A 16,110-nucleotide genomic window follows, 5' to 3' on the forward strand; every position below is an offset into this window, starting at 1 on the left:
ATTATCATCAACTGTGCATAACATCATCCGAAGATTCAGGGAATCTGGAACAATCTCTGTGCGTAAGGTTCAAGGCCGTAAAACCATACTGGATGCCCATGATCTCCAGGCCCTTAAACGACACTGCACCACAAACAGGAATGCTACTGTAAAGGAAATCACAGAATGGGCTCAGGAATACTTCCAGAAACCATTGTCTGTGAACACAATCCACCGTGCCATCCGCCGTTGCCAGCTGAAACTCTACAGTGCAAAGAAGAAGCCATTTCTAAGCAAGATCCACAAGCTCAGGCGTTTTCACTGGGCCAGGGATCATTTAAAATGGAGTGTGGCAAAATGGAAGACTGTTCTGTGGTCAGACGAGTCACGATTCGAAGTTCTTTTTGGAAATCTGGGACGCCATGTCATCTGGACCAAAGAGGACAAGGACAACCCAAGTTGTTATCAACGCTCATTTCAGAAGCCTGCATCTCTGATGGTATGGGGTTGCATGAGTGCGTGTGGCATGGGCAGTTTGCATGTCTGGAAAGGCACCATCAATGCAAAAAAATATATTCAGGTTCTAGAACAACATATGCTCCCATCCAGACGTCATCTCTTTCAGGGAAGACCCTGCATTTTTCAACAAGATAATGCCAGATCACATTCTGCATCAATCACAGCATCATGGCTGCGTAGGATAACGATCCGGGTACTAAAATGGCCAGTCTGCAGTCCAGATCTTTCACCTATAGAGAACATTTGGCGCATCATAAAGAGGAAGGTGCAACAAAGAATGCCCAAGACGATTGAACAGTTAGAAGCCTGTATTAGACAAGAATGGGAGAGCATTCCTATTTCTAAACTTGAGAAACTGGTCTCCTCTGTCCCCAGACGTCTGTTGAGTGTTGTAAGAAGAAGGGGAGATGCCACACAGTGGTGAAAATGGCCTTGTCCCAACTTTTTGGGGATTTGTTGACACCATAAAATTCTGATTCAACATATTTTTCCCTTAAAATTGTACATTTTCTCAGTATAAACTTTTGTTCCGTGATTTATGTTCTATTCTGAATAAAATATTAGAAGTTGGCACCTCCACATCATTGCATTCAGTTTTTATTCACGATTTGTATAGTGTCCCAACTTTTTTGGAATCCGGTTTGTAGTTATATTACAGACGATAGCAACAATATAAACCAATCAAAACAGTATAAACTTGACAATAATTGAAAACGAATCTATTTATTTGAACAGTAAGTGATTAGGTAGATAGAAATACTCAATAAGTAACTACTTTAAAAGTCAGTTTATTGGGAAGGAACGTTCATACAATGTTTATTCCTGATAATTGGACCTCGTAAAGGTGCTGCCGATCACCAAAATACTAGTTGATGGGGACACCAAACTCGTAGTTTCGGGACAGCAGATCGTACTGTATAAACAGCGATCTGGTGCACCAAAACTAAATCTGTTAGGAGACACGCGATTGCAGTAGCAATTCCTTGTCCCTAATACAGTGGAGGTGAGTGCTGCATGTAAATGTAGCTTTCCCCCTCCTCTGACCAGCAGGCAATTATCAGGAAGGAACGGTTCCTTTCCGATCAATGCCTGCTTAGTCAGCACATGTAAATGTAGCTTCCCCCCTCCTCTGACCAGCAGGCAATTATCAGGAAAGAACGGTTCCTTTCCAATCAACGCCTGGTTAGTCAGCACATGTAAAACCACAAAAGTAGGATCTCTCTTATGAGATGTTTTTTTTGTGTGCATTTGATGATTGTAAGCATTTGGCTCCGAAGCATTAATGGTTTTCGAAAGCTGGTATAACTTGGTGAAGAAAAATGTTGAATATGAAACATTTTTCTCTTACTTATTAAAAAATGGACAAGATATTGGAAGGTTTTTATGCAATAATAGGGGTGTTTTATTTTTTCTCTCGTAAGGGAGGGGGGAGTAGTATGATATTTATTGTGTTTATATTTGCTGTATGTTATATACAAGGGGAAAAAATAAAAAAGACATTATATAAAAAAAAAAGGTCAATAGAAATACTCACTTGATTGGTGCTACCGGGTTTCCTTGCCGTGCTCGTCTTTGCTCTGGAGTCATATAATCCCATTTAAAAACTAAGTTCCAATCAAAACCTAGAAATTATTAATAAAGTAAGGAAAGAAAGACTTGTTAGAAACTTTTTGTTTTTTGTAATTGTATCATATACTTGGTAAACTGACTTAAGTAGGTATGCCTAAATGCTTAAAGCAGCGTTGCAGTTATTTGAAGTTATTCCCAATCCACAGGTTAGAGGACTATTACATTGGTGGGGGTCTGACCACTGGGACTCTCCAGTAATCATGACAACAGCAAGCCCCCAACAATGAACAGAGAAGCAGGTAGAGCGTGTGCTGCATTCACCTTTATGGGACTGCCAGAGGTATCAGAAATAACAGGATATTGTGCTCGGCTATTTCCAGCAGTCCCGAAGAGATGAATAAAGCAGCTATGGGCATGTTTGTCCTGCCACTCCATTTCAAGGGGAGAGCTACACAATATTGAACATCAGTTCTCATGATTGGTAGAGGTCCCAGCATTCAGAACTCCTTCAATCTAATGGTCATCCCCTTTCCTTTGGATAGGGGATAACTTGAAACAACTCAAACACCCCATTAAATTATAAGCTAATCAACATTGGTGTTCAAATGCTACTACTAGAATTGATATTACCTAGGCATATATTCTTAAAGGGGTTATCCGAATAACCTCTAAGTACAAAACCTATTTTTCCATTGAGGCCCACAGAAAGAAAAACCCTTTTAAAAAGGGGTTTTGTCACTTCAGCAAATGGCATTTATTATGTAGAGAAAGTTAATACAAGGCACTTACTAATGTATTGTGATTGTCCATATTGCTTCCTTTTATGGCTAGATTCATTTTTTAGATTATGAACTGCTAGTTTCCATTGTTATGACCACCCTGAAATCCATCAGCATGTTTGTGCTTGCATACTATAAAAAAGCACTAGCCTATGGGCGCTCCCACAGTCCCAGTCACCAGAGAGGCAGACATGTGCAAGCATGAGCACCACTCATAGATTGCAGAGTGGTAGTAACCATGGGAACGAGCAGTGTATAATTTGATGGAAAAATTAATCCAGCCAATAAAGGGATCTATATGGACAATCATAATGCATTAGTGTTTTGTATTAACTTTCTCTACATGATAAATGCCACTTGCTGAAGTGACAAAACTCCTTTAAACCACCGCTGTTCAAGAGCCATAACTTTTCATTTTTCCGCTGACAAAGCTTTATGAGGGCATTTTTTGGCGGGTTGAGCTGTATGGTTTAATGGCGCTATGGTGGGGTACATACAGCTTACTGATTTGGTTTCATTTATTTTTTTGAGGGGTGGGACAGAAAAACAAGTAATTCTGCCACTGTGTTTGGGATTTTACATTTAAACTGTTCACTATACAACAAAACTAGTGTTACCTTTATTCTATGGGTAAGATAATGGGGACACCAAATATGCATACATTTTTTTATGTTATACTACTTTTCAAAAACAATAGCACACTTTATGGAGAAAAAGCACAAACCTGTTCACTCCTCCCATTAGCTATACCCTTTCCAGAAGGACCAAGCTAAATCCGTGCGTGCCAAAGGATTAGGAGGAGAAAACCCGGAAACAAGTCTCAAAAGAAACCAAAACAGAAAAGACATCCAACAAGAATGCCAATGAATCTGGAAAAAAATCTGCAAAAAAACAAAACAAAACAAAACAAAACCAGCTGTGTCCCCCAGAGAGAGGACAAGAAAAGGATTTTACAGTAAGTGACAAAAATCCATTTTTTCCCCATTTGTGTCAGTGGAGGAAAGTTAAGACCATGGGACATCCTAGAGCAGTCCCAAGGGTGGGAAGAAAAACTAGAGGAATGCAGTCAGAGCACCACCACCTTCAGAACCTGAACCTTGTGAACCACAGCTGCATCAGCAGATGCCATGGTATGCAACCTGGAGAGAGGCTGAGGTGGAGCGCATTAAACACCCCTGGAGAGCAGATGCTTGGTGACACACCGCCCAAGAGCAATAACTGAAGGAAAGATAAGATGGTTGAAAGGGTAAAGTGGAAGCTTTCAAGGTCCAATTGTAAATACAGAAGAATGCTGGCATCTCGGTGAATGGCAGCTTCAACAACCATGCCGTTAAAGTAATGACCACAAATGCAGGTGAGGTAGGGGCTCCTAGGGGGAAAAGATCCTGCTGCAGCAGAAGAGGCCTGGGTTAGTCTGCCAGAAAGGCAATCAGGGAGGCCTACTTGCCGTGGTCAGTCTGGAGCGTTAATGACGGGGAGGCCTTTGGGTCTTCTTGAGGAAAAAAGCAGGAGAAAGAGAGGAGGGAAGACATATGGAAACAGGGAGTGACTTCAGAACATACATTGCCAAAGCGAATTGAAAGACCAAGCAACAAACAACATAATTTCTTGGCTTAAGCAAGAGGCCATGAAGTCCACGCCTGGAACACCAACAGATGAAGGGTCCACCCTCCAGGCTCAATGCATTTCCTGCTTAGAAAGTGTGCCATACAGTTGTCCACACCTGGGATGTGCATAGCTGACAATGCTGGGACATGACATTGAGTTCTGCCCTGGTGATTAAGATATGGGCGTGCACCATGGAGTTGTCTGTCTGGACTTACATAGGATGACCGTCTAGGAGGCAGATTCAAAGATGCACGGATGACTAGATGGCCCTCAAGGACGTTGATGATTAGAGATGACTCTTTGGGAGACCACACCCCTGAACCATGAAGGAGTGAAGTCCTCCCCAGCCATGAAGGATGGTGTCTATTGTAAAGACCACCCAATGGAGGGGAATGAAGGAGGGGCCTGTCGTCAGCATGGGACACGATAACCACCATTGGGCAGAGTAGACAACAAGGCTGGAAGACATATCAGGTGAGTCAGTCTGTGTAGACTTCTCCAATCTGGTCAGAATGGTGTTCTGAAGAAACCTCACCCTGTGAGTGATCTCCTTCTCTAGGGGGACACATCAGAGCAGAAGTTCCTAGGGTGAGGAGATGGGGAAAACCCTGGAGAGAGACAGCAAGTTATGAGACAGACTGATCTGGGCAGTTTCCAAGGGTGACCTCGCTGAGACTCAGTGGTGAGGTCCTCTGAATCAGGGGTGCCGCCAATGGCTGGAGGAGCATGCAGCCCAGCATCGCCTCAAGAAAGTAAAAAAAAAAAGAAAAAAAAAAAAAGAAGAGATGTAGCCTTGCTCCACGGAGACAGATGGGAGGTGATATCAGGACTCGTAGAAAGACAGCAATAAAGAAGAAATGGATCCCTGAAGAGACACAAGTGAGGAGAGGCCTGTCTCTGGTAGCTGTTGCTGAGGCTCGAAGCAGGCCAGAAGCAATGAAAGTGCAGTTTTGTTCCGGGAAACGCAGGCGTGATCCCACTATGTTGCTAGAGACAGTGGAACAGCAGGCTAGTGACAGAAGCAGCGCCGGAGGGAGAAAAAGACAAGATACTCCCGCATATCACTTTTGGTTTGGAGGTATGACACTGGACAGTTGTCACTTACAGCAAAATGTGTCCCAAAAGTGTGACTTACCAAATGGCTGGATGGACTCATTGAAAACTTCTCCATGTGTGGAGATGGATACCCAGTTCAGCTGGATCACCTAGTTCAGCACTGGGGAGGGCGAAAAGGGGACTAGTAGCAGAGAGGTGACCTCATGCTGTTGTATTCTGGCGGATATGGTGGTGTATAGTGCCTTCCAGAAGTGGTGAATGAGCAGTGGGCTTGGTGACCCACTTGTCTCACTAGTCATTGCTGTAAATACAGGGAGCCATGCAGCCTGTGTTTCCCCAAGGGAAATTTGCAAATCTACAAGTTATAAATGTCAATCTCCTACAGACACTAAGCTAAAACTCATTTGGCTTAGTCTCTGTGGGAAGGGTATAGCTAGTGGGAGAAGGGAACACTTTTGTGCTTAATTGCAGGAGCTAGAATATTGGTCTTGCCTGGGAAATATACACAGTCATTGACCAAAAAGATAGAAACGTCATATTTTTGCATACTAAGCATGCAGTTATGTCTAAGACAGATGTGTAAATAATAATAGGTGTGGCCTGATTAGGTCTCGCCATAAAAAGGAAGAAGGCGTAAAAGTGCTTCTTCTGCAGTCCTATAAAAGTCTTTCAAAGGCCACTCTTGGTTAGTGTACCTCTTTGTGAAAGATTGTATATTGCTCTATGATGCTGTCAAAGATATTTTGTCCAGTTGATAGACTTTGAGAATGGGTGTGTCACTAAACTAAAAGAAGCAGAATGGCCGTTTTGACAAACTGGCCACCATTTAGGCAATTTTGACCTAGCTGTTAGGAAATAATGGGAGCACTGGTTATGTGAAAGCAAGCATACATGGCAAGCAGGCTCCAGAAAAAACACCACTAGAGAGAATCCACCAACAAACAGGGGCATCTCCCACAATTTCGAAGTCGACCATCCTTATAGACACGCACCACTTTCATTACACAACCCTGTACACACCATTACCAGGTGCTTAAAAGGGAACCTGTCACCTCTACTACGCTACCCTCACTGAGCGTTTCTAAATGTTCACGGTGTTACCCTAAACATATAAATTACACTTTATTTCATTAGCAGACGAATTTAATAAGTATTATGCATTTTTGTACTTCCCGCCTTTTATGCAAATTAACATAAAAGAGTCATATCTTACTTTTGTGACCGGAGAAGAGTCATATTTTCAAGCTCTGACTCATCCCAGGTTAAATCGTTTTTTTTTTCACACAATAAAAGCACACAGAGCTATGGAGACTGGGTATTTCGGATGTGCTAGCGGCCATCTAGCAACCCATGTCCTCAGCTCTATACACAAAATCCCGGTGACAGGTTCCCTTTAGTAGAAGAAAATTTAGTGCCATGGCATTCATTAAAGGGGTTGTCCGGGATCAAGATTTTTTTTTTTATTTTTTTTTTTTAAACCAGTTAAATCACTATTAATAGCGGTTTGAAGGTTCCCCCAGATGTTTTTAGGTATTTTTACACTTCAGCAGGGCTCCTACAGTCCCCCACTGATTGTTTACCTTTCTGTTTATGTGTGCGGTAACTTCCTGCCTCAATGCTTTCTGGGTCCCAGCGCAGCTAAACGTCTCCTTCCTTACTAAGAATGCGCCCTGCTCGGCGAGGGGCGTGGCTTAGCGCTGCAATAGGCATGGCTTCGCCCCGTGAGGGGGCGTGGCTCTGCGCTTCTGTTGCCGCATAGTTACTGCCCCTCCATGCGCTTGGAATAATTAGAGGCTGACGGTGACGTCACCGGGCTCCTTGTGAAGCGGAAGGAGAGGCTTCGCTATGCAGAAAGGGACCCGGAACGTCGCTGACTGTGATAGAAACTGCACTTCTGGCTGAAAATTTGTGAAGTGAAAAAGGCCCATCAGAAATGTCTGGTAAGGGAAGGACAGGCATGAATGTAATATTTAGGGGACTATTGTACATGTAGACCCATGTCCCCAATCCCGGACAACCCCTTTAAGTCATTGAGAGCCAGCCACCATGACTTTGCAGTAGTGACGTAAACGAGAAACAAAAATTACTACAAACTGGAACCCTATTGCCTTTTGTGATGAATCCAGGCTCAGTTTAGGATCAGACAATGGTCAGGTTCAAGTAAGGAGGCCCTGATGGAGAGCTTTTCGATCTTGCCTTTGCTGTGGAAAGATACCCTTCCCCAACTGCTGGTGTGATGATCTGGAAAGCCATCGCATACGACAGTCGGTTACCACTGGTAGTGATACGAGGGACACTAACACCTCAGCAATATGTGCAAGACATCTTGTGGCCACGTGTTGCCTCTCGCTTCAAACTGGCATTTTTCAGAAGGATAAGGCTCAACCACACACAGCAAAGTTTCTCCAGTTATGTCTCAGCTAGATTGCAACACTTCCTTGGCCTGCCCAGACACAAGATTTATCGCCGATCAAAAATTTATAGGACCACCTACACAACCTACAAGTGTGATGGAGGCCCATCTACAACATCTTTGGGCAAATTTACTGCAGGATACCATATGGAACAGGCATGTCATCATGCCCAACTGTATCTTGTATTCAGGATAGAGGCCACCCAACAAGGTATGAGCGCCTCTGTAACGGAACGCCTAGCACCCCGACCGGGTACCTCTGTCGATAGATGCTCCTAGTGCTTTCCGAGGACTCCAAGCACTCCACTTGACACCGTACGCCCTGCAGACCCCACGAACCGCCGCAGCTTGTTTGGGGTCTCACTGTCCTCCACCCACGCTGGACCTACGACAAGGCTCCAGGCTCCAGTGGGTGAACCTCTCCTACAGCCAGAGAGCAGGAACAGCTCTTACAAGAGCTAGTAGTTATGCCAGGGGAGTATAGCAAATCGTCAGCGTATAGCAATCCCCCAGTTTGATCAGTTATCCAAACACCAGTCTCAACATGATGAAGGATAAAACAGGAACCCTTTATTGAGGGCTACTCGCCCGTATTTATGCAGGTCCCCATCTGGTGGCCACGCCCTTAGGGGACCAGAATGGAGACTGCGACACAGGACAGATATGCAGAAATTCAGGATACACAGACACAACACATCCCCACAATGCATCATGGTTTCCTCCTTTCTGCCTGGCGACACCCGAGGAGCAATCCAATTATGTCTCAGGACAAAGGGAAACCAATACACACGTGGAGACAACAGGACAGGAATCACCACCCAAACACACAATGTCACACCCCCACAGCAAACACAGACATTTAACATATCCCCAGATAGCTCAAGTCTGAGTGCATATCATTAGATGAATGGCACTCAGAATACACGAATACAATAATATTAGCTATCTGGGTGCCCTCACATAACATACAATTCCAAAGACAGATTTAAGCTGTGCGGCCGGCCTGTCTTCTTTAAAGTTAGTATGGGCCATAATCCTGAGGCAAGAGGCTAGCAACCAGCCCCCTCCAAAACACCATGGCGAGGTTGGTTTCGTCACAGCCTCCTTTCAATTGTACAGTTTTTCATAATAAACTTGTCCTTTCACTGTAATATTTTAATCACTTACATATATCTTCATTACATTAACACAAAGTTACATGTGATTCCAACAACTCCTTCTTGGTCAATTATTATTAATATTTTTGTCAGTGAGTGTAGTTTTATTTTATTTAAAGTTTAAAGGGAACCTGTCACCAGGATTTTGTGTATAGAGCTGAGGACATGGGTTACTAGATGGCCGCTAGCACATCCACAATACCCAGTACCTATAGCTCTGTCTGCTTTTATTGTGTATAAAAACCGATTTGATACATATGCAAATTAACCTGAGATGAGTGCAGCGTGAAGGAGCCCAGCACCACCCCGCATCCTCAGAATCTCCTCCTTGCTCCCCGACGTCAGAAAGCTAGAGCGCCATTGTCATAGGGTTCCTTCCCTGTACTGGCATCAGCCTCAGGGAACGAACGAGAGCTTCCCAGGTGGCCATGGAAGGCCTTTTGCCTGGTGTCTTACCGTACGAAAAATATGGCATATCCCTAAGACGCAATTTGTAAAATAATATTGTACCTCCTTTTAAATCTGCTGATGCGCCAACATATTGGAAGTTGTCCATATTAATCACGTCAATTATAGGAGACACAACTCTAGTTCTGTCCTAAAATGACAAAAATACATTCATGAATGCAAAACTTTTACAAATTTTACTACAGCAGTAATTTAACACCCTCAGAAAGTTGGAAGGAATTGTACAGAAAAAATGTGATGAAAATAAGTGGATGGTTTATTCACCCATCTGACAGCAACGTTTCAGCTCTCTCATTGGAGCCTTTGTCCAGCTGAATAACATGTGCACGGTGTCATATATAAATTGTGAAAACAATACACACACACACACACACAATACATTTACATGATCAATAAAACAATATATAAACATGAAAACGACATTAAAAACCAATTCATCTATAAAAATATTGTGATGTCATTATTATTCAGTTATGATTATAAAGTGCAAACGATTATTAAAGTAATGTTAGTGTTCCATATACATAATTGTCAATAAACCTACATAATTTTGGACAGTGAAAATTGAATAGAACCTTAAAATCATATGGAGCAGTCACACATGGTCTCTATAGCATGTAGGAACCAACTTGGCGTCAGGAAAAAACAGCTTGCGCATGTGCCACTCATCTGTGCTCTCGCGAGACATGGGAATATAGCTAGAAGTATAGAAACCACATTAAAGATGGCCGCTCGCTCGACAACGCTCAGAGCGCATGCTCCTGCCCATCCTGGCAGGCACGCCCCTTGTATTGCTCGGATGTAATACAAAAGTACGTTAACTAGCTGCACCGCAATTTACACTTCACACGGCTGGCGAGGCCACAGTAAACCCATGTGTCATCACTGGTCCTTGTGCCTCCAAGTCTTGTAGGGAGGCGCTTCAAGCGTTAGCCAGCAGCGCCCACCCTCTCGACCATCCAGAATTACTGCACCTATGTAACCACCCCAGGGGTATAGAGGGAGCACCCAAGAAACTCCTCGAAAGGTGGTCGCTGAAACCAATTAGGACAGGTGTCACCTTTGTGCGATCCAGAGTACCCGTCCAGGTGAAGGGGGGAGCATTGGTCATATCACATATTAAGAGCAAATTAGAATATGGCTGCTTAATATCAAAGATACCGGACGGCAGCGTCACAAATCAGCCACTCCCATGTCCCAAATGGGGCAGAGGAGGGGCGGAATCAAGTGACAATGACGTGCGAGAAATGAAAGTGGTCATGATTTTTGTGGCTTCCTAACAATTATATATCCTTAATATATCACAAACAGAATAAGTAGTTCAATCATGAATCGCCTTTATGGTCCTTCTATTCAACCGCCAGTGGGACTGCTCCAAATATTCGACCAATCATTCATGTCCTACAAGCGAAACAGAAAAAAAAAAAAAGAACAGAATAAGGGTCCATTCACACGTCTGCAATTTCGTCCCGTATTTTGCAGAACGGAATTGCGGACCCATTCATTCCTATGGACTTCCGGGTGCACTTCCGGGTCTGCAATTCCGTTCCCGAAGAAAAAAAGAACACGTCCTATTCTTGTCCGCAATTGTGGACAAGAATAGGCATATTGTATAGTGCCGGCAATGTGCAGTCCGCAAAATGTGGAACGCACATTGCCGCTGTCCCGTGTTTTGCGGATCCGCAAAACACATTGCAGACGTGTGAATGGACCCTTATAGAAATGGCACATTTTTGTTTCCCACACATTGAAGTTTCAGAGCAAAAAAATACAACATTAGTGGAGACTAAGGCTACTTTCACACTTGCGGCAGAGAGATTCGGCAAGCAGTTCCATCTCCGGAACTGCCTGCCGGATCCGGCAACACGTATGCCAACTGATGGCATTAGTAAGGCTGATCAATCTTAAAAATGCCTAATCAGTCAAAAAAAATGCATTGAAATGCTGGATCCGTCCAAAACGGATCCGGCATTTACTTTTTTCACCTTTTTTTTCCGGTCTGTGCATGCGCAGACCAGAAAAGCAGACTCGGCATGCCGGTATTTTGAATGCAGTATTCCTATGGGAACTAAAAAAAAATGCCGGATCCAGCATTCAGGCAAGTAGTCAGTTTTTTTTCGCTGGAGATAAAACCGTAGCATGTTGCGCTTTTATCTTTTGCCTGATCAGTCAAAATGACTGAACTGAAAACATCCTGATGCATCCTGGACGGATTACTCTCCATTCAGAATGCACGGGGATATGCCTGATCAGTTCTTTTCCGGTATAGGATGGAACACTATGCCGGACAAGAAAAACACAAGTGTGAAAGTACCCTAAATCACTTTAAATTCCACATTTAGACCCTTAGGTTTTAATGTATCCAATGTATAGATACAATAAAGCTCTCTCCTCTTTAACAATATAGTCCTATTACCTCCACGTCTCAGAATGGGTATTGCACCTGCCATTAATGTGTGCTGCTATATATACAGGTCCTTCTAAAAAAATTAGCATATTGTGATAAAGTTCATTATTTTCTGTAATGTACTGATAAACATTAGACTTTCATATATTTTAGATTCATTACACACAACTGAAGTAGTTCAAGCCTTTTATTGTTTTAATATTGATGATTTTGGCATACAGCTCATGAAAACCCAAAATCCCTATCTAAAAGAATTAGCATATCATGAAAAGGTTCTCTAAACAAGCTATTAACCTAATCATCTGAATCAACTAATTAACTCTAAACACCTGCAAAAGATTCCTGAGGCTTTTAAAAACTCCCAGCCTGGTTCATTACTCAAAACCGCAATCATGGGTAAGACTGCCGACCTGACTGCTGTCCAGAAGGCCATCATTGACACCCTCAAGCAAGAGGGTAAGACACAAAGAAATTTCTGAACGAATAGGCTGTTCCCAGAGTGCTGTATCAAGGCACCCCAGTGGGAAGTCTGTGGGAAGGAAAAGGTGTGGCAGAAAACGCTGCACAACGAGAAGAGGTGACCGGACCCTGAGAAAGATTGTGGAGAAGGACCGATTCCAGACCTTGGGGGACCTGCGGAAGCAGTGGACTGAGTCTGGAGTAGAAACATCCAGAGCCACCGTGTACAGGCGTGTGCAGGAAATGGGCTACAGGTGCCGCATTCCCCAGGTCAAGCCACTTTTGAACCAGAAACAGCGGCAGAAGCGCCTGACCTGGGCTACAGAGAAGCAGCACTGGACTGTTGCATGTCATTCGGAAATCAAGGTGCCAGAGTCTGGAGGAAGACTGGGGAGAGGGAAATGCCAAAATGCCTGAAGTCCAGTGTCAAGTACCCACAGTCAGTGATGGTCTGGGGTGCCATGTCAGCTGCTGGTGTTGGTCCACTGTGTTTTATCAAGGGTAGGGTCAATGCAGCTAGCTATCAGGAGATTTTGGAGCACTTCATGCTTCCATCTGCTGAAAAGCTTTATGGAGATGAAGATTTCATTTTTCAGCACGACCTGGCACCTGCTCACAGTGCCAAAACCACTGGTAAATGGTTTACTGACCATGGTATTACTGTGCTCAATTGGCCTGCCAACTCTCCTGACCTGAACCCCATAGAGACTCTGTGGGATATTGGGAAGAGAAAGTTGAGAGACGCAAGACCCAACACTCTGGATGAGCTTAAGGCCGCTATCGAAGCATCCTGGGCCTCCATAACACCTCAGCAGTGCCACAGGCTGATTGCCTCCATGCCACGCCGCATTGAAGCAGTCATTTCTGCAAAAGGATTCCCGACCAAGTATTGAGTGCATAACTGAACATAATTATTTGAAGGTTGACTTTTTTTGTATTAAAAACACTTTTCTTTTATTGGTCGGATGAAATATGCTAATTTTTTTAGATAGGAAATTTGGGTTTTCATGAGCTGTATGCCAAAATCATCAATATTAAAACAATAAAGGGCTTGAACTACTTCAGTTGTGTGTAATGAATCTAAAATATATGAAAGTCTAATGTTTATCAGTACATTACAGAAAATAATGAACTTTATCACAATATGCTAATTTTTTGAGAAGGACCTGTATATATATATATATATATATATATATATATATATATATATATATTTTTTTTTTTTTTTTTCCACCTGCCTATCATTCTAATTGGTTTAACGTTTCTCAACAGTATATAATCTTAGAGAAGTCCTTATGCAGATTAACACAGTCAGTACAGACAGGGCTATGTAGGAATGTGCTCCATTGACGAGGGGTATGGTAACATGCAGTTACCACATTTAGCTTTTCAGAAGTTTTGATAGAGGACTGGCACAAAGGGAAAAGATAGCACAGTGTCTAACAGGTAAAGGTGGGATCATATTAAAGTATGATCACATCCTATGTCTATGCAGGAACAGAGCTCACTAGTCTGTGTGTACTGATGCGGCGGCAAAAGATGAAGCAAACCGGATTCAAATGCCGAAGAATGAGGTATCCACAGCTTCTAAAATCCATAACCTTTATTAGCAATCTATAAAGGCAACACAGTGCAGGATTAAAAGGCCATGATATGGCTGATGCGTTCCACACAAGATGGTGTTTACAGTGACTGTGCTTACTTATAGCATGCAGTTGCTATGAGTAAGCAATGTCTTATGCAAAATGTGGAAACAATATTATTTACTTTTAATCCAGCACCATGCTACCCGTTACGGACTGCTAATAAAGGTTACGGAGTTTGAAAGCTGCGGATGCCATCCTCTTGTTGTATTATGATCACATTTGCTAGGGTCTCGCTTCAGTAAGTGGCATTAAACACGTAGTGAAAGTTAATACAAGGCACTTCCTAATGCATTATGATTGTCCATATTGCCTCCTTCGCTGGCTGGATTAATTTTTTATCACATTATACACTGCTCGTTTCCATGGTTACATCCACCCTGCAATCCATCAGTGGTGACCGTGCTTGCACACTATAGGAAAAAGCACCAGCCTCTCTAATGGCCTGGACCGTGGAGCGCATATAGGCTTTTGCTTTTTTCTATAGTGTGCAAGCACGACCACTTCTGATGGATTGTAGGGTGGTCATAACCATGGAAACGAGAAGGGTATAATGTGATTGAAAAATGAACCAGGCAGAAAAAGGAAGCAATATGGACAATCACAATACATTAGTAAGTGCCTTGTATTAATTTTGCCTAGATGATAAATGCCACTTGCTGAAGTGAGACAACCCCTTTAATTTTTAGAGGTTGGTGAACAAAAAGCGGGAAGAAGTTCTTGCAAAAAAACGTACACCTAACGCATACTAGTGAATTTCGCTTTATAAGATACACAGCCATTTTTTGCCCACTTTTGGGGGGGAAAATGCATCTTATAAAGTGAAAAATTTGGTACTTGTTGCTAGCACTGATGACTATTGGCTGTAAGTAAGGAGCTTTATTATTGGCTATTTTAGACACCAGCAATATCTTTGTGCCAGTCAAATGGCTCCTCAGTGCAGGGAAAGTAGTCATGCGTAGAAATATGCATCACATTCTTTTCAAAGTGTAGAATTGCTTGTCTTTATGATGTCTGCACATGTGTTATTGTCACCCCTAATTGCAAAAGTGCATGAGAGCATATGATAAGGTGAGCTTTGACAACTGTTCACATGGTGCAGGTGCTGCGTGGCAGCCATGGTTGCTGTGATGCTGTTCGATGGTCGCCACGCAGTGCTGCGCCAAATTTAGAGTAGGTTCCCACTCGAGGAGGCAACCTTGTCGTGGTGAGCGGGCTTATGCTTTTTGATCAAAATGTACACTAATGCCTCATGTAAGCATGCAACATAGGGGCCTATATACTATTTATGGAGCTGAGAAGCCGTTATTAGATCAAAGCATAGCATGAGGAGGTGTGATTATTTTTGGACCAAAATTAAAAGATTTATTTTACTCACATATATAGCGCTGACATATTGTGCAGCTCTTTACAGACATTATCATCAAGAGGTCACCAATGGGGCTCACAATCTAAGGTCCCTATCAGTATGTCTGTGGAGTGTGGGAAGAAACTGGAGCACCCGGAGGAAACCCACGCAAACACAGGGAGAACATACAAACTCCAAGCAGATGTTGTCCTTGGTCGGATTCAAACCTAGGACCCCAGCGCTGCAAGGCACCAGAGCTAACCTGCTGCCCATATTTAAAAAGAATACAATAAATAAACAAAAAAAGGTCCTCATATAGAAATGAAAAAGGAAGCAATGGCTTTCAGAAGATGGGAATGAAAAAAATATATATGCCAGGTTGTGAAGGCCTAAACTGGCTGCAGGTTTTTTTATCATCAAAGTTAATCTGAAAAATAAGCCAGAGACAGTAATGCTATTAAACTATCATGTAACAGGATCATCTATTAAATCTTGTAATAATCTCTAATGATAAACAGCTTGCTGCCACATACATTTACCATTAACCCCTTTTACCCCTGGCCAGTTTTTGCAAATCTAACACGTGTCACTTTATTTTATGCCCTTCTATAGCGCTACTATATTCCACAGTGCTTTACAGACATTAGCATCCAACTGTCCCCAATGGGGCTCACAATCTAAGGTCCTTATCAGTATGTCTTTGGA

The 16,110-nt window shown here is 42.9% G+C and overlaps 1 protein-coding gene across 2 annotated transcripts in view; it reads right to left on the reverse strand.

Moving 5' to 3' along the window:
- Positions 1–16,110, reverse strand: part of GALNT2 (polypeptide N-acetylgalactosaminyltransferase 2) — a 134,298-nt gene that overhangs the window by 16,271 nt on the left and 101,917 nt on the right. For both annotated transcript variants that reach the window (XM_044289816.1, XM_044289815.1), the window contains 2 exons: positions 9,591–9,678; positions 2,033–2,120 (listed from right to left, as the gene is read on the reverse strand). In XM_044289816.1, coding sequence (XP_044145751.1) covers positions 2,033–2,120; positions 9,591–9,678 — 176 coding nt within the window. The remainder of the gene's footprint in view (positions 1–2,032; positions 2,121–9,590; positions 9,679–16,110) is intronic.

This window comes from Bufo gargarizans, chromosome 4, assembly GCF_014858855.1.
Source record: "Bufo gargarizans isolate SCDJY-AF-19 chromosome 4, ASM1485885v1, whole genome shotgun sequence".
Taxonomy (NCBI): Eukaryota; Metazoa; Chordata; class Amphibia; order Anura; family Bufonidae; genus Bufo; species Bufo gargarizans.